A 23,182-nucleotide genomic window follows, 5' to 3' on the forward strand; every position below is an offset into this window, starting at 1 on the left:
TTGCTGTAGCATTTATGTAAGACCCTCTCTAAAATCCTTTCCTTTATCAAATCTAATTTAAACACTGTCAGGTTCAACTCTAAACTAGGGGCCTGATCCAAATGTCATTGAAATCAATGGAAAAACTCCCACTCACTGACTGTGAAGGGCTTTGAATCAGCCACTTCATGCCTAACATAAGAACCTACATCCTTTTTCATGCATGCCAACCTTCCCTACTTGAGTGGGATAGTCTCTATAGTTTAAACAGAATATTTATCATTTTTCCACTCTGCCCCTTGTCCTGAATGCTCTCCTAAACCAGTGAATTTTATCTGAATTTACAGTTGTGTCCTTATTTCTCTCCCCAATGTTCCTTTATGTTAGTTTCAAATATTCAGTAGATATTTGTGATGAAAAAAAGCACATTTCAGCCTGGTTTATCTTTACTTCAATGGAGTTACACAAGGGATGAATCTGGCTCATTATCTCTATCACTAGAAATAACTCAATCAGTATTTATCAGCTTTATTTTTGTCATATTCACAAGCTGCATAATTCTCCATACAGCTTCAGCTGTGGCTCTACTCTGAAAAGTGACTGACAAAAAATGGCACCAATCTAACTAAGCAGATCCTCTCCCTGCATGTATGCAGAGTCCCATCTGCTGACTTCTGTACTAAAACATGAATTGTTCCTGCTTTTTACTCCTATAAACCCTGCAGAGCCAACACAAATAAGAAAGACTGAGCAAGACTATTCCTTCTTCTGTTTCACCAGCAGAATTGTTTACTGAGTCCCAATCAGTTACACTCTGGCAGCCCCACTGGAGACAATGCACAAGGATAATTCAGGGCCTAATTAGGCCTACAGAAATTGTAATATCGGTGATGATATGTGAGAAGTTTGATTCTCAGCTTCCAGATTGAGTTTTCCAGGCGGGAAGTTAGAAAAAAAAAATCTTTTAGTTTTAAACCGATGACTCAGGTTCCCATCTGTAAACTGGAACATAATAGTACTTAGCAGTGGACTGTTGTATGGATTAATTAGTTGAAATATATTTGCTCAATGCTATGAAATATAAAGTGATATTGTATATAAATAAATGACAAGTATTGTGGTAATCTTTTTTCCTCATAATCTACCCATTGGTGGATGTTTGCATACTAGCCAATTATGCCACTGGATAATAAATAACTCATGATGCTAAATGTCAATTGCATTTAAATTCCAATGGAGAGACATGAGTGTTCTCTCCTTTCGACGGACGCAAACATCCACCTGCTTGGGGTATATGACATTTCAGGGAAGGAGGGTCTTCAAAATAATAATCAAACACAGTACTGATTAACTTAATAAAAGTATGGTCCAGTAGATAGTTCCCTGAGCCCATTGCCCAAAGAGACCTGGGGGCAGATCCTCAGCTGGGACAAATGTTCATAGTTCTATTGATTTCAATGGAGCTATGACAAATTTACACCAGCTGAGGTTCTGTTCCCCAGATTCTATTCCTGGCTCTGTCACTGACCTACTCGGTGACCATGAGCACGTAACTTCATCTCTCTGCACCTCACTTTTTAGACACTGATGTGTACCTTCTTTTGTAAAGAGCTTTGAGCTTAACCGACAAAAAGTGAAAAGGCAGAGCTAAGGACTAATTAATGAATTAATATTTGTAACATGCTTAGACATCTTTGGTTGAAAGTCTCTCTCTCAACAAACCCAACCCCGGCTATTGGAAGCATTTCAGATGTAGCATGTGCTCAAAACTCTGAATGTCCGCAGCAGATTGTGTGAAGAGATTTAAGACTAAAACCGTGAATTTCTATTTCTTGTTCTACACGCACTTTCAGATGGCTCTTTGTAAACTTGCAACTGATCTCCATGTACTAACTCACTATCCCCCATCCCCCACATGCCAAATTGTTTTATGATTCCAATTCTGCTTGTTTCTCCCACAATCTTAGCCTTGTAAGACTCTGCAGGCATTTTATTTTAACATGGCTGTCCAGCTGCTCCACAGCCTCCGTATGCCTAAGATTTCCATTGCTCTTTTAAGGAGCCCTGTTAAAAGTTGTGCTAACAGATGCATTATACTGACCAAACAACAGGATGTTGTAAATGTCTAACCTCTACGTGCTTTTCATATGTATATGCTAATAGGCATGCTCTGAGCATACAGCTGTAAATGCAAACAAGAGATCTCAGGATGGGCATGTTTTATAGATGTTTAACCACCTTCTGTCTTGGAACAGACCAACTCCTTACTGTTTGCAACATGAAAAGTGAACCTCATTTTCATGCTGTGTCAATCAATCAGGTCCATAATGGCACAGAATAAAGGAGCTGTTAAGGTTAGTTCTGATGGAGTCATTTAAATCGCTGATGTATTTTCGGATTCATTACAAATGTGATATTCTGGTCTATGCAAGTTATTTCTATTACACATAGAGGAGACATTTCCTATGTTGTAGTGAGCCCTACTATACGGATTTTTTCCCCACACAACAAATGTATGCCGCTTCGCATGAATGAGTAACAAAATAAACAACCACAATCCAACTTGATTTAAAAGTCTCTAAATAAAAAGCTTTTCTGCAATATAGATAACAGGCCAAATTCTCCTATCATTCTACCTATCTTAGGATTTTATACTGCCACCTATCACCGTCGTATCTGAGTGCCTTTCATGAAAAATCAATAATAATGGTCTTCATGGAGTTTCTGGCACTTTCTCCTTTTTCAGGGTTGAAGTTTTGTTTTTAATTTTTTAGGTTTTTATTAATTTAATTACTTTTTTTTAATGTTGATTTGTTTCAGGGTTGTTTGTGGGTTGGTTTTTTTGTTGTTTTTGTCAATTGAAGTATTTTGGGCAGAAGGGGGTATCAATGCTCACAGTTACACCAGTGTAAATGTGGAGTAATCCAGCAAAGTAACCGAGAGCAGAACTTAGCCTATCCTGCAGAATACGCATTTACTTTGGTTTTTATTTTCAGACTCTGATTTGGCAATTTCCTTCCAGAGTAATCCTAAAATATTCCAGTACCACAAACTGTAAAAGAGATGCATTAGAGTTAAAAATGGATACCCTTGCTGTAATATTCACATCTTCACAACTAGGAATATAGCTTTAGTGGAAGGAAAAATGGCTTCCTCTATCTCAGATCTACTGCAAAGGAAAATGTTGCTTTTGTGTTTTGTCCTTGTGTACTGTATACTGTTACATGAGATTTCAGTGCTGTGACTGTGTGCGGAAGATGGTACAGCAAGGCATTTGAAGAGAACGTCAGCACTTGCATTATATGAGAGCAGAGACATCCTTTCAGCAGTATCTATGTATCAAAAATATATTTATGAATCATATAGAGAATAAAATACATATTTACTATGAGATTTATTTCGGCATACATCACACCAAACAATTATTGTATGTATCTGAATTATTTACAGGGTTTCTATTTATTTGCATCTGAATGTATGACTTTTTAGAAATCTTGATTAAAAAACAATTTCTTAAAAAATAGCAGCTTTTAGTGTCAACACATTTGCATAAAACTACATACTGACCTATGCTATCATCCAAACACAATATTAATGACCAGTTGGTAATGAGATAATGAGTCAATAAGGGTTTTAAATTATGTGAGCTGGAACAATTTCTTGTCTCATAAGTAGATAAATAAGGCTCCTGGACTTCACTGAGCAAAGTGATCATTCTTAAGCAATTATATTGAATGCCACGAACAATGTTTTTCTTTGGCACTTTTTGGCACGTATTCCTGCTGCACCAGATTTCCATGACTATGGCTGTTGCTTTTGTGTTGCTCCTTAGTATAAAACTGCCTAGGAGCTATATGAAATCAACAATGAAGATCTAGCAAGAGAGGCACAAAGATCAATATAATAATGATGTTACAATTGTGAGGATTCATAGGTGCTGTGCAGATGTATATATGCCAAGTATTACTCTGAAGGACAGTGAAAAATAGCAATGCTCATTTGGGGTGGGGGAGAGGCATTCAGCAGCTGTACGTTCTGGTGAGTTCATTCTTTCATTTCCGTGGGTGCTCACTGGACCCTGTGCACAAGTGGGAATGGGCATACAAGTGCAAGAATCTCAGGGGCCAGGGACAGCCTCAGTCCTTGAATACCTCCTGAGTGAGGTTAACAACCATAGTTGTACTAGCTCTCCAAAGAGGGCAAAGCAATGTCCCAAAGCACTGTACCATAGAGCAAAGCGGCCTGAGTGCCAGCAGCCACACATTGGGAGCTCAAAAAGGCTCATGCTTGCTTGAGGCACAATAAGCCCTACAGCTCTATGGAGATGAGCTCCTATGACCATTGTGAGTGCAGTGCTGTGCTGTGCGTTAAAGGCATTGTGGAGCCCATAGACCAGTTTAGACAGAAAGCTAGAAGCTTTATAAATTATGCTCATGGTAGGAGACTGAATGACCCAGCGTATATAGGGTGAAATTCACCCTCCGTTCCCCACACACATCTGGACAAACAGGCTTTGTATTTGGAACCATACAGAAGCCACTCTGCAGTTCATGAGCAGGGTGTGGGGCTTCCCCTCAGCCTTGAACTTCCGACCCTGGAGCCACGGAATCACAGATCCACACGTCATACCACTTCCCCCCAGCTGATGCCAAAGCTGACATACAAACACGGGGACACAGATTCCTCTGAACACCCAGCCCCAGTTGCAGCAGCAGCTCTGCTGTGCCAGGGGCCTTCTGCAGTCCTTACACCACGGGGTGAACGTCATACATTGTCTTCCAGTTTTGTAACACTTCAAATCCAACCCAAATGAGTTTGACTATTTGAAGAGAGCATCCAGGGGTCTATAGTTAGTTAGCATCTCAAAACCCGCTTTGAAGACTCTATACAGCCTCCCCCAGGTCAAATAAGCATACAGACCAAATTAACTGCTGAAATGTAGTGATCTCTAATGAGGAACAAGGGCTTAGGGATTTCCAGCATATCAAGAGAAAACTCTTAACATCTTGCATTGTGCCCAAGGCCAGAGTTTTACTGCTATTTCAGCCAACATATTTCTGACATTACTGTAAGTTAAATTACAGTTTATGTTGCCTACATACAGGAGGTTTCAGTAAATGCAGGAACAAAACTGTTTAATAACAGTATGTAACCTACATAGAAAATTAAGTTGAAAAACCTAAAAGAAACAAAACCAAATCTCCAATGAGAGGATCTTGGTGGAGATATTATCAAATATTTCCCAGTTTTATAAGAAATGACCTGTTTTTCTGCAGTAATTATATGATTGTTATTGTTTATGTTTATTGTGGTATCACCTAGAAGCACCAGCCCAGGTCAGGGCCCCAGTGCTAGGCAATGTACAAACACATAGTAAGAGATAGTCCCTGTCCCAAACAGCTTGCAGTCTAAATAGATAAAGGAAGGACTATTATTCCTGTTTTACTAATGGGGAAAAATGAGGCACAGGTGATTAATGATTTAGCTGTGGTCACACAGGAAGTCTGTGGCAGAGCAAGGAATTGAACTCAGCTCTCCTGAGTCTCACAATAGTGTCGCCAACCACCAAACCATCCTTCTTCTTTATATAAAGACATTACAGGCAACAAGGAAAATAGAACCAGTCTGATTTTTAAAACTCCTTATTAATCCAGTTATAATAGCCCACTATGGTCTTTATTCAGGAAACTACAGATGAGAATTTCTCAATAAGAGGCCTGGAAATGCCTCGGTTCTTATCTAGCAAGTCCAGCAGTGGCCAATATCCCATGCTTTACAGATTCCAAGGCCAGAAGGGAGCATTGCTATCATCTAGGCTGACCTCCTGTATAACACAGGCCATAGAACGTCTCCAAATATTTCCCAGAGCATATCTTTTAGAGAAATATCCAATCTGATTTAAAAATGGTCAGTGATGGAAAAATCCACCATGAGCCTTGGTAAGCTCTTCCAATGGTTAATTACTCTCAGTCATAAAAGTTTACACCTTATTTCCAGTCTGAATTTGTCTGGCTTCAACTTCCAGCCCCTGGATTGTGTTGTACCTTTCTCTTCTAAACTGAAGAGTACATTATTAAATATTTGTTCCCCATACAGATACTTACAGACTGTAATCAAGTCATCCATTAACCTTCACTTTGTTAAGCTAAATAGATTGATCTTTTTGAGTCTATCACTATAAGGCATGTTTTCTAATCCTTTAATCATTCTTGTGGCTCTTCTCTGAACCATCTCCAATTTAACATCTTTCTTTAACTGTGGGCACGAGAACTGGCCATGGTATTCCAGCAGCAGTTGCACCAGTGCCAAATACAGAGCTTAAAATAATCTCTCTGATTGCACTCAATATCTTCCCTCAGTTACTCGTCCTCAACTGAACTATTCCTATGCTTGAAACAAAGCATGTGCATAAGTATTTGCAGGGGCCCTGGGGGGGCATAAGCCTTAGAGAAGAAAATTACTTTAGTTGTGTGTCTTATACCAGTGCTACTGTCACTGTGCACATTGTCAACACTTACAAAATATTAATAATAGTTGTTTGAGTCTAATGATAGGAATATCAGACCAATTAGCACAGCAGTGGCTGACACTCTAAGAAAGTTTGATTTTCTGCAAAAGCATAAAGAAATAGAACACGTATCAGAAAGGTTCCATTTGCAACCTTCTGGCCTAGGATGAGGAACAGGTTTTGATACTTTTTTAAAAAAACATACAAAGCCCATTGCATAATGACAGGTTTCAGGGTAGCAGCCGTGTTAGTCTGTATCCTCAAAAAGAACAGGAGTTCTTTTGAGTGCCTCAAGTACGCCTGTTCTTTTTACAAAGCCCATTGAAACTTTGGCAGTGATTTGCACTCCTTTACAATCCCAATTGATAATTCAGCACAAGAATTAGGTCCTCATGGTCAAACATAAGTGAGCAAATCAGATGAAAGTTAAATTTTCTCCTGTCATGAACTCACTTTACTGTATCTGTGGTTGTAATGCATGTGACTTACATTTAGAAATCCCCTAAAGGTGAAGGGCTTCATTGACTTCAACCAACAGAACTAAAATATGCCCTCTTCCCCCAGCTAGCAAAAGCTGCTCATACTAACCCCTGCTCTTCTGCAGTGTATGGCCCGGGAAGCAATTGGTGCTGGCCAAGGAGGGACAAGTCCCCCGGGAGATGTGCTCATTCAATATAGTGGCCTGCTTTCCCTAAGGTGTGAATCCCACTACTAATGCAGATGAACCCACAGGTGCAGAGGGGTTCAAACTGCATCCTATCCAGCGCTCATGGTGCTGAATCAATTGTGTAGTGTGACAGCTTTAACTGCAAATTTCCTTGCAGGGGCTAGTCATGGGTTATGGTGCCTGTCACTGCTTTGTTGATGACCCTCCAGTGACCTGGTGTAAAATGACCTGACGATCTCTACTGAACCAATATCCACATCACGAAACCACCCTCATAATTTGCACCATTGCCAGCTGTCTCAACCAAGGCCAATGACTGCCTAGGAGTGGAGATAGATCTACCCAAGTGATGGTCCCTTCAGGACAGAGTTGAGACACGCTGGCAGGGAAGCATGAGGAAACTAGCGCTGATGCTGCTCAGACGTACCTGTTCTATGTATAAATGGGCAACGTTAATCTTTGGACCCCCAGCCTGCCATCTTCAATTAAAAAGAAACTCCTTGCATGTCACTACTGGGTTTGCCTTAAGCTGCACTAGCACCCAAACACTAATTAAACAATAGGTATGTATTAAGGGAAAGTACAGTAACAGAGGTTGTGAATTCTATTATAATAGAAAGGGCTATTCTTAATAACACCCTGTTTTCAATTGCTTATTCACCATTTGGGCTGAAATTTCCCAGGCTTGGTTTCTGCCTCAGGTTGAATTTTTGGGGGCAAAATATAAACTAATTTGACTGCTACATTCATCAACTTGGGATAGTACCCTATCAATGCAGGCAATTTTTTTCAACTGATTAATGACTGAACATACTAGAGTTCACATCTATATTGTCCTCCAATTTTAGATTTAATATACATAGTGACTAAAGTAAAAATCGGTTGAAACTGAATCTAGCCTGCCTATATTTCTCTGGCGTTGGGTTACCTTTTTTTTTTTTTTTTTGGTAGGAGCCCTAGGAAAGCAGACCTTCAAACTCAATGGACTCTCTCATGGTTGAATAAACATTTAAAAAAATGTAAAGGTAAACCAAAAGTTTCATGTTTGTTTTCCTATCTTACTCTACTTTTAAGACTACAAATTTGAGGTCTGGAAAGTCTATTTTTTTACCCTGATCCTACTTTATTTTTGGATATAATTCCACTAAGTTGAGCCAAATAAGAAAATGTAACCCTTTAAATACCATGGAACACGTAGCATAATTAAGCAAAAGGGTCTGTGGCTGGACACTATATATCCTGATGACAGAACAGTAATTATAAATAATATCTAGCTCTTTGGTAGCACTTTACATCCGATTTCAAAGCACTTCACAAAGGAGGTAAGCAAAATTATCCCCATTTTACTGATGAGGAAATTGGGGCACTAGAAGATGAAGTGACTTGGCCAAGGTCACCTAGCCCTCTAGTGGCAGAACTCAGGTCTCCTGACTCCTAGTCCAGTGCTCGATCCAGTAGGCCAGTGGTTCTCAACCAGAGATAGGTGTACCCCTGGAGGTATGCAGACATCTTCCAGGGGGTACATCAACATCTAGATATTTGCCTAGTTTTACAGCAGGCTACATAAAAAGCACTAGCAAAGTCAGTACAAACTAAAATTTCATATAATGACATGTTTATACTGCTCTGTATATTATACACTGAAGTGTAAGTACAATACTTACATTCCAATTGATTTATTATTGATTATTATATCAAATTATTTTATAATTATATGGTAACAAAAAAAATTCAGTAGTAGTGTGCTGTGACACTTTTGTATTTTTATGTCTGATTTTGTAAGCAAAAAGTTTTTAAGTGAGGTGAAACTTGGGGGTACACAAGACAGCTCAGACTCCTGAAAAGGGTACAGCAGTCTGGAAAGGTTGAGAGCCACTGTTGTAAACTGCCAATGCTCAGCGCCTCTGAAAACCAAAGCACAATGCCCTAGTTGCTATAGGTACACTGGCACCTCCTGAAAAGCTGTTTGAATTATTTCTTTTAGAAAAAGAATGCTAAAGTTTTACTTTAAAAACATACCCACACTTTCAGTATATCGATAATACAGCCTAAGAGTCAGGAGAGGGCTGCTCCTCTGCAGACAAACCATGTAGCCACAGAGTCAGAGTTTACAAAACTAAAAAAAGCCCAATCCAAAGACCAGTGAAATCAATGGAAGGACTCCCTTTCACTTGAAAGAGTTTTGGATTAGAGTCTTAGAAAAACTCATATGTCAAACAGGATAAAATTTAACAGAGGCCAAAGACCAATTTTATTGGGTGGGAATGGCTTGGAGATCTAAGCATCACTTCTGGAAGATCAGGATCCCTGAAATTGCAGGTCCCAAATGTGGCAGGATTCACTTAGTAATTCCACCAGAGAGAGATTTAGCACCAGTCAATTTATTGTTTTGAAGATGGAGGGCACAAGAATGACTTTCAGATAAGACCTTATAAACCAAGGGTTCTCAAACTAGGGGTTGGGGCCCCTCAGGAGGTCGCGAGGTTATTACATAGGGGGTCACGAGCTGTCAGCCTCCACCCAAACCCCACTTTGCCTCCAGCATTTATAATGGTGTTAAATATATAAACAAGTGTTTTTAATTTATAAGGAGGGGGTCACACCCACAGGCTTGCTATGTGAAAGGGGTCACCAGTACAAAAGTTTGAGAACCACTGTAATATAAACTATGGTTCTGTCTTCCCCTGCTCCTTCAATGACATGAATGTGCTTTTAGCACCTTTTATAAGAGATGGGGATTGACCTAAGGAGGAGGCAATACAAGGGTGAATGGCAGGAGGCGGAGAGCATACACGGAGCATTGTGTAGCACTGAAGATGCATAGCAGATGGAAGGGAAAGTATGTGGGAATGGTGTATAACAACCAGCATACCAGGGGGAAAGTACATAGTGGGAAACAATGTAAAATGACATGTGGCACCCAGTATACACGGCAGCAGGGGTAGGTGAAATGTGGAATAGTGTGTCGCACCCAGTATACATGATATGAGGGAGAAGTAAAATGTGGAATGCTGTTTGGTACTCAGGATACATGGCCTGGGAGTCAGGGGGAAGAGAGGTGAAATTGTGGAATGGTGATTGGCACCCAGGGTACATTTGGGGTGGGGTTGGAGGGCAGGTGAAATGGTGTATGGCATCCAGGGGGCAATGTAGAATGATGTGTGGTACCCAGGATACACGTCAGGCTATGTGGAATGGCGTATGGCACCCACAGTATATGGCAGAGGTGTGAGGGGGAGTTGGAATGGGAGGCGGCACCTAGCACACATTGCAGGGGGGGCTGAGGGGGAATTCTGTGTGTCACCCAGCATACATTGGGGGGAGGGGAAAAGGGGTGTGGCACCCAGCATACACTGGGGGGGTTGAAGTGTGCCATGGTGTATAGCACCCAGGAGAGGTGGCAGGCAATGGGGCACGGCGTATGGCACCCAGGCGTGGCCTGCTGGGCTCTCTCCCCCAGGCCTGCAGCCAATGGCTCTGCTTCCCTTCCCCTGCACACAGAGCTGGGATCGCATGCTCCAAACCCGCGGGAGTTTGGACCCTTTTCCTGGGAGCGGCTGGATGCAGAGAGAGAAGGGAGCCCGGCAGGACACCGCGGCCCCTGGCTGAACCTGGCGCCCGCCGAGAAGTGGGCGGCCCCGCACAGCTGCAAGGAGGGAGGGGGCGGCGCCCCTCGCAGCGTGCCGGGGAGGCGGGGCAGGGGGAGGAGAGGGCACAGCCGCCGGGGCTGTAACGCACTAGCTCTGCTGCTGGCACTTACTTTTCCACAGCTTCTATAGATCCGGGGATAGGAACTCCGCCTCCTTCTCCTCCACTGTCATACAAGACCCCACTGATATCGAGCATCACTCCCTTAATGCCTGCAAGCTGCTTTGCCCACTCAGCCATAGCGCGCACAGCCCGGCCTGCGGCTTGCAGCTGGTGCATAAGGTCAACTTAACTCCGCCGAGTCCAGAGCGCTTCCTTCCGCAAGGGCCGCTGGGAAATGTAGTTTTTCATTGGTGGTAATTTCAGCAGGAGAAGGCAAAGTGTGTGTGTGTGGGGGGGGAGATGATGGAACGGGGTGTGGCACCCAGCATACATGGGGGGGAGTGAGGGGGAAATGGAACGGGGTGTGGCACCCAACATATATTGGGGAGGGGCTGAGAGGGGTGGAACGGGGTGTGACTCAGCATACATGGGGGTGGAAACGGTGTGTGGCACCCAGCATACATGGTGGGGGATGGAATGGAGTGTGGTACCCATCATATATTGGGGGAGTGAGGGTGAGGAGAAACGGTGTGTTGCACCCAGCATACATGGCGGGGAGAGGAAACGGGGTGTGGCACCCAGCATATATTGGGAGGGGGACCGGGGTGTGGCACCCAGCATACACGGGGGAGGGGCTGAGGGGAGTGGAACAGGGTGTGGCACCCAGGATAAATGGGGTGTGTGGAAAGGAGTGTGGTACCCATCATACATTGGGGGAGTGAGGTTGAGGGGGAACGGTGTGTGGTACCCAGCATACATGGGGGGGAGGGGAATGGGATGTGGCGCCCAGCATACATCGGGGGGAGGGGAAACGGGGTGTAGCACCCAGCATACGGTGGGAGGGGTGAGAGGGAGGTGGAATGGTGTGTGGCACCCATCATACATGGGGTGGATGAAGGGGAGGTGGAATGGTGTGTGGCATCCCGCATACATTGGGGAGGGGCTGAGGGGGAGGTGGAATGGTGTGTGGCACCCAGCATACATTGGGGAGGGGCTGAGGGGGAGGTGGAATGGTGTGTGGCACCCAGCATACATTGGGGAGGGGAGAGGGAATGGGGTGTGGCATCCAGCATACATTGGCGGGAGGGGAAATAGGGTGTGGAACCCAGCATACATTTGGGAGAGGCTGGGGGGAGGGGGAATGGTGTATGGCACCCAGCATACACTGGGGGGGGGGAGGGGAAAGGGTGTGTGGGACCCATCATACATGGGGGAGAGGGGCAGGTGGAATGGGGACTAGCGGGCAGGCAGCATTTTCGATTCGCTGCTAGTGATGACAGTGAGCAGGGGGAGAAACAGATTCTCATGGCGGCTGTCTTGAAGAAAGCGTCTATATACAACTTCAGGTCACAATCTGCTTCATTTGTGGTCTTTTATAATAAATAATAGTAATTACTATCATGCTAAGGTCTTGCACTTAGCAATCATCATCACTACCAAGCACACGTCGCCCAGCCTTTTACAAGTCATTACAGTAGTATCTACAACCCACAGCCAAGATGAGGGTCCCTGTGTACTAGGCACTGAACAAACACATAGTAAGCGACTATCTTGTATGGTCACACTTCAGACCACTCACAGACATAGAATCTGATCCCCATCCTAATGAAGTTAATGGTAAAACTGTCATGAATCTCAACAGAAACTCTTTTTATTCAAATCTTCCATTTAAAGAAATCACTCCTGGGCTGAGACCAAACCTTCAGAATAGCAGCCCGAGTAAGTTACAGGCACCTGAAAATGACTCATCAGGGAGGAAAGGCTTGTGCAGCCTTACCTACAGGCATTGCTATGTGCTCTGCCTGTAATTTTAAAAGGCTGCAAAAAAGCAGGGCAAGGAGAGAAACAATTTTAAATTCTTTATATTATCTTGCTTTTATTATTTTCATGGAAGGTTGCAGATTGCCAACCATGGAAACTGACATCCTCTACTTCTCCCCACAATGCAGGCTGCAGTGGAAGCTTCTCCACATTGCGCTACCCTCTGTTCCTCAGTTCTCTATTGAAGGGACCACCCCCAGGGAAAAGAAGGCAGCACCTATTCACTCCTTGGCTTCTGGGATGAGATTGTATACAAGAGAGCCCATTAAATTGATAAGAGAAAGATTAAACCATGTGACACGTTAGCCATGTTGCTTAATGCGCTACTGGAAGGGGCTCCAATACTATGGGGATGAGGATGGTATAAGAACCAGAATAGAATAGAATAGAACTGAATAAAATAGACATATTGCTATAATGAACAGAATTTGCATCTGTGGTTACCAGTAACAAACAGTTGAGAAAATGAGTGGTCAGCATGATAAAGAGTGTTTGAATAAAGAGAAAATTCCAAAGTATGTAGACACTATGAAAGCTGCTCTTTTGCTCAGAGCAAATGTTAACAACACTTCTTCAATGTTTCACAATAAACTCATTGGGACACTAACTTACTGGAAAAAAATCCTCCATTCTAAGAAATATACATGCCACTATTGTTGAGTCAGACGCTGCCAGTAGTAACAATGGCACACACTTATTTTTTAAAAGTGTAGTTTTGTTTGTCTTTTGTGGAAGTATTCCATGACCCTGAAAATGTTGCCACAAAAGTGTCTTGGGTTTTGATTTTGAAAATATGGTCACCTTCACATTAGGGCCTCAGTTTTCAAAAGTGCCCTCTAATTTGGGGGGGGCCTCCGTTTTTGCCTGACTTAGGCACATAGAGCCTGATTTCCAGAGGCACTGTGCACTGAATTCAGTAGAATGACTTGGTATAAATATGGGTTGCTAGCTCGGATCCCATTTGTTATATTGACTGCTTTTTAAGCTCAGCATTTGCAGCACAGGCATATTACCATGCACATTTTTGCAGTGTAGTAGAGATTTGATGTAAGTATAAAATGGGACCCATAGAGAGCATATTTATTTTAACTGAGGCTGTGTTGATCAAAAAAGTGACAGAAAGCCTGGCAAGACCATTTTGACCCAGCCAAAATACAGACTAAGCTGTACCTTACAAAGTTTGTGCCTTTACATACAGTACATCCCACTACCTCATAGAAACAATTGAAAAAACACTAGCCTGCATATAAAGAATTGGACTAATCCTCACTATTTTATAATCACGGGTAAGATTTTATGAGTTGTGTTCCAGCCTTACCGATAATATTGTTTTCCCCTTGATACAATGCAGATAGTTTTTGTTCTTAATACTAGCAATAGCCTGCCACAATTCACATAAAATATAAGAAACTGTGTTGGAATTATAGTCCACTTTGTTTTGAAAAAAAGCAGAGTAGCCTTGGCACCACTGATTTGCATCACTGCTTCTGGAATAGCCGCTGGCTTCTCCTTACAGATAATATCTAAACAGTGAAATTCATTAAATAGACCCAGAAATGGATCAGGTTATTTAAAACAACATCGCTAATGGTGCAATATCTCAGCTGTCCACACTGATAGTGAACATTGTCTTGGATAGTGTTATCAGTCCAGGACACCCGCTATGAATATTGATCCAGAGCTTGTTACAGCCATCACTTGCCGTCAGGACAGGTCAGGGTTGAAACCCACCTAGCATCAAAGCAATTTAAAGACAGGACTCAGACTGAATTTTAATGCCTGAGCTGAGAAATGAACCAACTTCAAGCAAACAGTTAAGACTAATATGTGTGTGTGTGTGTGCACATGTGTATGTTAAACTGACAATATGTGAAGATATCTGCTAGCTCAAAAATTTGTATCTTAAAGAATTCCATTACTACAACTCACCTTTTACAATTGTACAGCCACAATATGAAAATATATCCACAAGGCTATATTTTGTAATCTTACATATATGAGATGGTTTGGATTTTCTCTTCCAAAATAAGGCCCTGATCCTGCAAAGACCTATGCATGTGCTTTAAGTTAAGTTAATGCATACATGGACCAGAGGAATATTTCCATATCACAGCATCTGCGATGGCATCATAACTGTTTCTAAGTAATTCATTACACCACAGTTACTAGGACTAGCGTGTTGAGTTTTAAAGAGGATCACGTTTCAGACCTATTGATAAGAAATATTTAAAGGTCTGGTATCTATTTTCCTTAGTTGATCACACTAAGAACGATATCCATAAGCTGTGACCAGGGCCACCCAGAGGATTCAGGGGGCCTGGGGCAAAGCAATTTTGAGGGCCCCTTCCATAAAAAAAAAGTTGCAATACAATAGAATACTATATTCTTGTGGGGGCCCCTGTGGGGCCCGGGGCCTGGGGCAAATTGCCCCACTTGCCCTCCCCTCTGGGTAGCCCTGGCGGTGACTATTACTCTTCCCCTTCTTTCCTTTTCCTACTCCCTTCTTCCCTACCTCTATCCCAATTAAAAAAAAATACAATCTAAGTATCTAACAAAGCAGTGCCAATTCTTTACTAGGTTCATTTGTCCCTACCCACTGTCTGTTTGTACCTTTAGATTGGAAGCCCTTCAAATCAAAGATTGTCTCTTTTTTATGTTTGTATAGTGCTCAGCACAGTAGAACACCACACTAATTGTGGCTTTTGGGCACTGCCATAATATAAATGATGATAATAATTAATCATAATAATTCTGTAATTTGATTCCTGCCCATCTTCATCTTTTTTGTCTCTCTTTCTTCCTATTCAATTATTTTAGGTTCTGTGATATCAAAATGGAAAATAAGGGTCAGATTCTGCCACTTTTAATTCCATTACCTGAGAACTGTCATATTTTGTTTTGTTTTATTTCTTTAGATTTAACAATAATTTTATCCATACAGAAGCTCTGAGCACCCTAAAAATAATTAATTTCAATGGGACAACTGGCAGTGTAAGATACTACTCAACATGAATAAGGGTGGCAGAATCGATGGCATACTACAGTGCAAAATACGTGTGAACAAGATGATTCCCAAATACAGACCACATTAATATTGCCATCCCCAAATCCTTCACCCACAATATTCCTTTTTTCAATGTTCATCCTGATTTGTCAGGTCAAATGCAAACGCCAGAGTGTGAGAAGAAAATCCACCTTATAGATACAGTACACACAGTTTAGTTAGTATGAAGTTTAAAAAATATACAGCTCTGTGATTCCTTAAACTGGTTATGGGACTCCCCCCATCCCTAGTTGTAGTCCTGTCAGACCAGGGGGATGGCACACTGGTTGAGTGGTATAGAGAAGCATGCCCTGCTTTTGCCAGCCCTCTACCTGTTTTATATATGAATAGAGGATTTTATTCTCCTGTAGGAATAGGAGTCACTTCCATTGAGAGTTATTCCTGTCCTGTGGTAGGGGAGAATCAAGCCATCACCTTAATCTGCCGAGAGAGAGAGAGAGAGAGAGAGAGAGCAAGCATGATTATAACTTCTTGTTCAATACTGTAGTATATAAATATTTATTTCTGCCACTGACTTGGTGTGCGAGCTTGGGTAACTCACTCACCTCACTTGTGCCTCAGCTTCCTCATCCATAAAAGAGGAATCATATATACTCCATAGGGGTACTGTGAGGATTAATTAGCTTGGACCCAATGCTGCCCTTCATGCAGTGTGGTGACATAGGGGCTGATCCAAAACCCACTGGGGCTAATGGCAAGACTCTCTTTTACTTCAGTAGGTTTTGGGTCAGGCCCATAGTTTTGTCACTGATGTCAATGCCACAACCCTCAAGGAATTCAATGAGTGCAGGATCTCATTCTTAATCTTTGAACCACATTTAGATGACATAAAATGCCATATAAGTGCTTAATATTTTTCTGGGACTTTTTAAAACAGAAGGCTCAATCCTGCATACTTTGCAAACTCCCACTGACTTCACTGGGAACTTTGGATACACAAGGAATGCAGGATCAAGCCCTTAGATCTAAAGGTGGTTTATACTGTACTCTGTGCTAGGTAGTAACATAATAATGCTGGAATAACAGAAGCCATATGTGTGCAGTTGCTCAAGAAAATTTGACCATGCTGTATAAAGATAATATATATTTAAATAGCAATAACCTAAGCCCTGTGTTTTGTTTGTTTAATTATTAAAATTCTTGTATTTTAAAAGATGCTACTTAGCTCACTCTTACTTTAGTCTGTTTTCATATTTGACTTATTTTACTTTCTCTTGAGGCTGTAAAACAGGTTTAGTCACTCCTTCGCTGAATGCTGAAGGTAAAATCCCAGCTAGTAGATGGTTTGCATTATAGAGGATTTTAGCGGGGAAGTTGGTAGGTGTTTTAGAGCCTGGATGAATACTGCAGCAGGCAAGGGGTGGAGAAGTGGCCGTTTGAATGAGAAATGCTAAAAGGACATTGCTGCTTTAAAAGCTCATTTACAATGCCAGCTGGGTATAGGAGGCCTAGAGCTATAATGAGGTGGTTTCTCCTCCTCTTCCTATTTCATACCTGCTAAGACAATATTAATTGCTAACCTATTGCTCCATAACAAAATCGAGAGGGGTTGGCAGTCAGAAGGTTGCAGGAGGGGTGGGGAAAGGAGATCATTAGCCTCCCAGTGCTATTTCCGGATGGATGGTCCTTGAAAAACCTTCTAATTTGCCTTTAAAAGATGTCATGTCATGTCCCAGGCTGCAACCTGTTCGGCCTACAAGGGATGTGATATGTTCCCAAACCGCAAAGAGACTTACCCTGTGAACTGATTGCTTAGAAGTCCTTTGAATTCCTTGCACTCTGAGGATACTGAGTTCTCTTTTAATGTCTGCCTGATGCCTCCGACCGTGCACCAGTCAATTAAAATACATTTTTGGAATCTACGTATTTCAGTGGGTTTTAAAATCAGTGTGCAATGAAACTCCTGTAGGACAACCTCGCTATTAGAACCTTTTCTGCTACAAAGGCGTGTGTAAGATCGGGGCGATTTTGGCCGGCAAAGGGGCTGGTGGGCCTGAAATGGTCCATCGGAGGGTTGAAAGCATTGCAATTTCTATGCGCTTTCCTCAATCATATTGCGAATCCAGGTCCGATCTGGAGTGGAAATTTTCGAAGCCATGGGGTTTTCTGCACCTCAGAACGTGCGGAAGCGGCACACTTTGTATACACGTTGTTACAACATGTTGCTGTTCCCCGGTGGCCTCTAAGGAAAGGGCACACGTTATGCATGTTGGTACTGCGATGTCCAAAGTGCTAGGTTAAAACTAGACTCCGTCATTCATTTGTAAGTGGAACTATAGATTCCCCCAAATCAAACATCTGTGCTCCTCTGGGATTTTAACCCACCCTCTGCAGGGGTTAACCCCCCCCTCCCCATGACACGTTACTCTGGGAGACACGTCTCGCTCACACCACACACACACACACACACACACACACACGCTGCGTGTGTGAGATCCAACCGGCGGCTCTTGCCTTAATGACACTAGTGCAGCTTTCAAAGACCCCTCTGAAGGCAGCCTGCGCTGCTCTCTCCACGTGGCTGGGGCAGCCAGGCTGGTCGGAAAGCGGAGAAAGTGCCAATGGCTGTGCAGCCCCCTCCTCTGCCCCCACCCCCACTTCCAACCCTTTCACTTTCCAAGCCTGCATCCTCCTCCTAGACCGAAGCAGAGGAGCCGCTTCACTCCAGAAGGACATCTGCAAAGCGCAAGCTTGCACACCTCAGGATTCTTCCTCCTAGGGACAGCGTCCCCGGGGGATCTAACCTGCGGCGAGCAGGACTGAAAGCCACGCATCGAGCGAAGGCATCTTTGGCATCACGTCTCTCCTCCCGGCGAGCAGTTGGCCAATTGTCCGTGCATTTGTCTGGGGGCACCACAACTCTTTCGGGATCTTTGAGGGGGGAATGCTGGAATGTCAGGACAGTGGGGCCAAGGTGGCCCCCATCCATCATAAAATCTCCTTCTCCATCTTAGACATCCTGGATCCCCAGAAATTTACCAGGAAAAGCAATCCGGCGGCACAGAGCAGGGGCAGCATCTCGCATTCCGGAGAGCAAGAGAAAAGTTTTGGCAGAGTTGAAGTAGAAAAGGATACCGCGAATCAAAGGAGCAGCAGGGAAACACTAGAGGCATATGGTAGGAATGCATTCAATCTGCATGGTTATTTTCAAACAAATTAATAGGAAACAGTGTCCTGTCTATCGGCTGAAAGGGGTCGGTTCCATAAATTGTGTGCGCATTCTAAACCAAATTGGATGAAAAACCATGAGGATTATGTTTTAGTGTGTTTGCGAGGTGTTTAGCTGGTGTGCAGGAAGAGGTCATGTAACAGGCAACAGAACGGGTCTGTATTTTGTTTAAAACCGGATGATAAAAAAAAAAGCTAGTTGACGGTCTCGTTTTGATGCTGAACTATTTGAGCACCTGAATTAGAATGGGAGTAGAGCCAGGACTCCCACAGAACAGCAATACATTGCTGATGAGCAGAAGTCAAAATTGGCTCGTGCAGCCTGTGTCAGCGATGGACACGGAGATATTTATTAACCCCTTCCGCAGAATGTTTCCCAAGCAAGGGCGGGCAGCAGCGGTGTGGGGACATGTCACCTTTAAGAAGTTGCCATGGAAAACTGCTTTGGGAGAAAGGTCATTAGGTGCAGATTTCCTTGAGCCGTGACCCTGCTCGGGTCACCGCTTATACTGCAGCGCCCCCAGGTCTGATGGGAAACCAAAAGTTAGATGCAATTGTTTTCGACTCCAGCTTGTTGGCTGGCCCTGATTGGCACTGGGACAGCCAGGCTGGATAATTGTTCAAATCGTCCCCACAAGAGGATGCCTTAGCTCCCCATTGATCGATATCCTATTACTGACTCCTGCATATCTCCTTCCCACAGCTTGCAGTACCAACTTCAAACCTCTTTCCCCCTGCCTGATCCTAATATTGTTCGATTAAAACTTACCTTTAATAGATGACATCTATCGATCCGCCCCTCACAAATCTGAAACTCTATTAGCACGGCGGGGAAGAGCAGATGGAAAGGGGGAGGGGATTTTTGTCTCTTTAAAGGGGACTTTAATAACTTATTTAATTGGCCAGAGATCCATGACCGCCGCACACAAACGAGTTTCGCACAGCTTGGAGCACATAAAGGGTTTATCATATTAGACAGTCAGGTTTTTCTTAAAGGGCAAATGATCATTTTTAAAAAAAATATCTGATTTTTTTAAAAAATATTTTAGGAGGGAAGAAAATCCCAAGTTTTCTCCCGTTCTAAAGACGGATCGGAAAGAAGAGCTCCCTTAAATTGCTCATTCTGGGGGCAGAAGGAGGGGGTGTCTTTTGCAAGCTGAGTTTAATAAACAAATGTGGAATTGACATCAGCCGGCAGCAGGCGCCTGCCCCAGCCGCGCGTGTCCCCGGTGACACAGATGCGTGCGGAGAGCAGCTGGCGGGAGGGGAGCGCTGGCGCAGGTCAGCTTCGATCAGCGGCAGGCGCAGGGATGTGGCAGGGAAAGGGCTCATCCTGTCACTCTGATCAGCTCCCTTCTTTCCCTTAGATGCCAACTCCAAGGGAGAGAGCGAGGCGGCGTCCACACTGGAGGGCTCCGCGTGCGAGGGGGAGGAGCCGGCCCCGGGACCGGACCGGAGCCAGCCCGCAGCAGCCCCACCGTGCTTGCACGACTTCCCCGGCTCGCCTGATCCGGAGGAGAGAGACGATCCCGGCTCCCCGCGAGCCTCCAAGCGGCGCCGCGCCGAGCCGAGCTGCGCCAAGCCCCGGCGGGCCCGGACGGCCTTTACGTACGAGCAGCTGGTGGCTCTGGAGAACAAGTTCAGGGCCACCCGCTACCTGTCGGTGTGCGAGCGCCTCAACCTGGCGCTGTCGCTCAGCCTGACCGAGACCCAGGTCAAAATCTGGTTCCAGAACAGACGGACCAAGTGGAAGAAGCAGAACCCCGGGGCGGACGGGGCGGTGCCGCCGGCAGCCAGCGCCGCGGCGCCCCCTTGCGGAGCAGGCGGCGGCAGCCCCAGCCCGCCGGGCCCTAGCGCCCTGGCCTTCCAGACTTTCCCCTCCTACCCCGCCGCCAATGTCCTCTTCCCAGCGGCTGCTCCCCTGCCCCTGGCCGCGGCGCCGTTCCTCAGCCCGGCCTACCTGGCCCCCTTCTACACCCCGCACCTCTAAAGAGCCCGCCCGACAAGTTCCAGCCTTCCCCAGCCTCCGCGCCCCTGGGCTGGGGGCAGCCCGAGGGTGTGTCTTGCTGTCCCTCCGCCAAGGGCGTTCACAACCCCCGCGCTCCCCTCCCGGGGGGATCTCAGCCCCTTAGCCGGCACCCTGCCCACGTGAACACCCGCCACAGGAGCGCAGGAGAAACAGACATCGCCTTTGCCATCGCAGAGAGTGTCCCTCCCGCCCCGGCTTCCCCCTCCCCCGGCTGGAAGGAATGGCAGAGGGACGCAGGGCACACGCGCTCTGTTGGTTGAGGTGTCCAGTTCAGACAGCAGCGGTCCAGTGTTTGCTGTCTATGTGACCGACCGGAGCGTGCAGTCAGAACCGAGGAGAGACTGCTCGTATGCAACATGGAGTTTGGAAACTGGAGAACTTTAATAAAACGTGCATTGCACTACGCTCAGGTTTGCCATCTTCCCACGTGTTTGATATTTTAAAGCATCCTTCCCCAGCATAGTTTACGCCCGATCTTGGTCCTACCGCGGCGAATGGGAGTTTTGCCGTTGGCTACCGTGGGAGCCAGGGTCGGGCTCCTCCCGTTAATCCCTTTAAATTGATGGATATCTATGAGCAGAGCAGCCGCGCTTCTGTAAAGGCATATTTGAGTTCAAGTGTAGTTTGTGGCATGTAATGATTGATTTCTTAGATTATACTTCTCACTTGTGCTGCGCTATATCTTTGGATAAACAAAAATAAAGGTCCTAATATACATAGATAAACAACTGTGACAAACCAAACAGGTGGAACATTCAAATCCAGACATTAAGTGGTCCAAATATTTATACACACATATATCATTTAATATTTTTCCTCATTAGGCTCCAGAGTTCAAATGTACATTTCTGATGGTTGCATGGTAATTTAAAGTGTAAGAAGTTGATTTTTTTCTAGTCTTCACAGAAACATGTTTTGGGGGGGGGACCACTGGATTTTATTATCATATTTGAGATGTAATCATAGGCATAAGAGATGGAAAAGATAACCCTCTTTACATTTACTGTATCTAACACTAATTCTCCCAAGTTCCTTCCTGAAGTTTCCTTTTAAAACATTTCTCTTTGTAATTTGGCTTGGCAGGGCATACCTCAGAACCTGAAAACTCAGAAACTCTGACACTAGTTACTGTTGCTTTTATATGAATGAGCCTGATAAGAACTAAAGATGCCCCTAAGCCCCACTTTTATCTCTGGAGATCGCTTACCTGTTTCAGGTGGGTAATACAACCTTGTAAAGGGCCAATTGCTGTAACCTTTAAAATCATGTTAAAAAATTGAAAGCTAGGTGTCTGGCATCCCAAGAAATTAATGAAGAGAGTTTGCTAGTGGGAATAGGAAAGTACTACTGCTTACTGGTACTTGAAACCTTAGTTCTGTAATTGTCAGGCAGGGTGTGGGAAACCTGGCTGACAAATGAGGAAGTATCCAATTATTGGTGATATACCTGCTACCTCTCTACCTTTCATTTCTACTGACTTCGGTGGGCTTTGGATCAGGCCTTAGATCAAAAGAGCTTTTTTTCTGCAATTATTCTTTTAATAACACAGCATTAATGCCAAATGAGGTAGAAAACATACATCATAGAAAAGTATTACATTCTTATTTTTAAAAGGGGTGGTTGTGGTAGAAAATATTTAAAGTGCAGAGCTTCCAGTATGCAGTGCACTCTTTTTCCATAACGGAGGAATCTGATTTTTTTTAAAGGATTTGTTAGAGAGGAAAATCACATTTCATCTTCATCATTACAAGCACCACAATGAAAAATAATTTTAGCTGGGGGCTTATCCATCTCTGAACTGCCAGGAAGTAATTGGTTCACAAAAATCTGTCTCATGCAGTTTGCACAAATTATTACAACATGTTGTTCAAGAACGTATCTCTTCAGTGTCATGATGCTGAAAGTGCACATTGGCTTTCCAACCAAAAAGGTAGCTGGTAAGTCCTATCTATCTATAGGTGTGTTTGTCTAAATAAAGCAGTTTTAAAAATTATACTTTGTTTAATTGTTCTTAATAATTCTCAGATGAAATTATTTTTGGTTTGTGGGCCTTTTCCCCTCCAGGGTCCAAACCTAGATAATGCCTTGCAAAACTAACCTGGCCATGACCCCATGAATCCTAAAACTCCTTGGTTCCTGAGCCTTCATTTTCAGTTCTGTAAAACCCATGAACCCTCTAGCGGCCAGAGAGAGTTA

General features: G+C 43.9%; 2 protein-coding genes across 4 annotated transcripts in view; one reads left to right on the plus strand and one right to left on the minus strand.

The window, feature by feature from the left end:
- LHPP (phospholysine phosphohistidine inorganic pyrophosphate phosphatase) overlaps nt 1-11,119 on the minus strand; it is a 173,589-nt gene extending 162,470 nt beyond the window's left edge. Inside the window, exon 1 of one of the 3 annotated variants that reach the window (XM_005305872.4) lies at nt 10,915-11,119. In XM_005305872.4, coding sequence (XP_005305929.2) covers nt 10,915-11,081 — 167 coding nt within the window. In that variant the 5' untranslated portion in view covers nt 11,082-11,119. The remainder of the gene's footprint in view (nt 1-10,914) is intronic. The other 2 variants (XM_005305874.4, XM_042855358.2) reach the window with 2 other exon arrangements.
- Nucleotides 11,120-18,673: 7,554 nt separating this feature from the next.
- NKX1-2 (NK1 homeobox 2) lies at nt 18,674-22,979 on the plus strand. The gene is made up of 2 exons (XM_024103559.3): nt 18,674-18,905; nt 20,325-22,979. The coding sequence occupies exons 1-2, from the start codon at nt 18,674-18,676 to the stop codon at nt 20,945-20,947; spliced, it is 855 nt and encodes a 284-aa protein (XP_023959327.2). The 3' UTR covers nt 20,948-22,979.
- Nucleotides 22,980-23,182: the final 203 nt, after the last annotated feature.

This window comes from Chrysemys picta, chromosome 7 (genome assembly GCF_011386835.1).
Source record: "Chrysemys picta bellii isolate R12L10 chromosome 7, ASM1138683v2, whole genome shotgun sequence".
Lineage (NCBI taxonomy): Eukaryota > Metazoa > Chordata > Testudines > Emydidae > Chrysemys > Chrysemys picta.

Excerpts from the sequence above, each read along its gene's own strand:
- NKX1-2 (XM_024103559.3), top strand. The coding sequence starts at position 18,674 with ATGCTGGAATGTCAGGACAGTGGGGCCAAGGTGGCCCCCATCCATCAT. Across the intron at positions 18,906-20,324 it reads GGAAACACTAGAGGCATATG|ATGCCAACTCCAAGGGAGAG; the intron begins GTAGGAATGCAT and ends TCTTTCCCTTAG.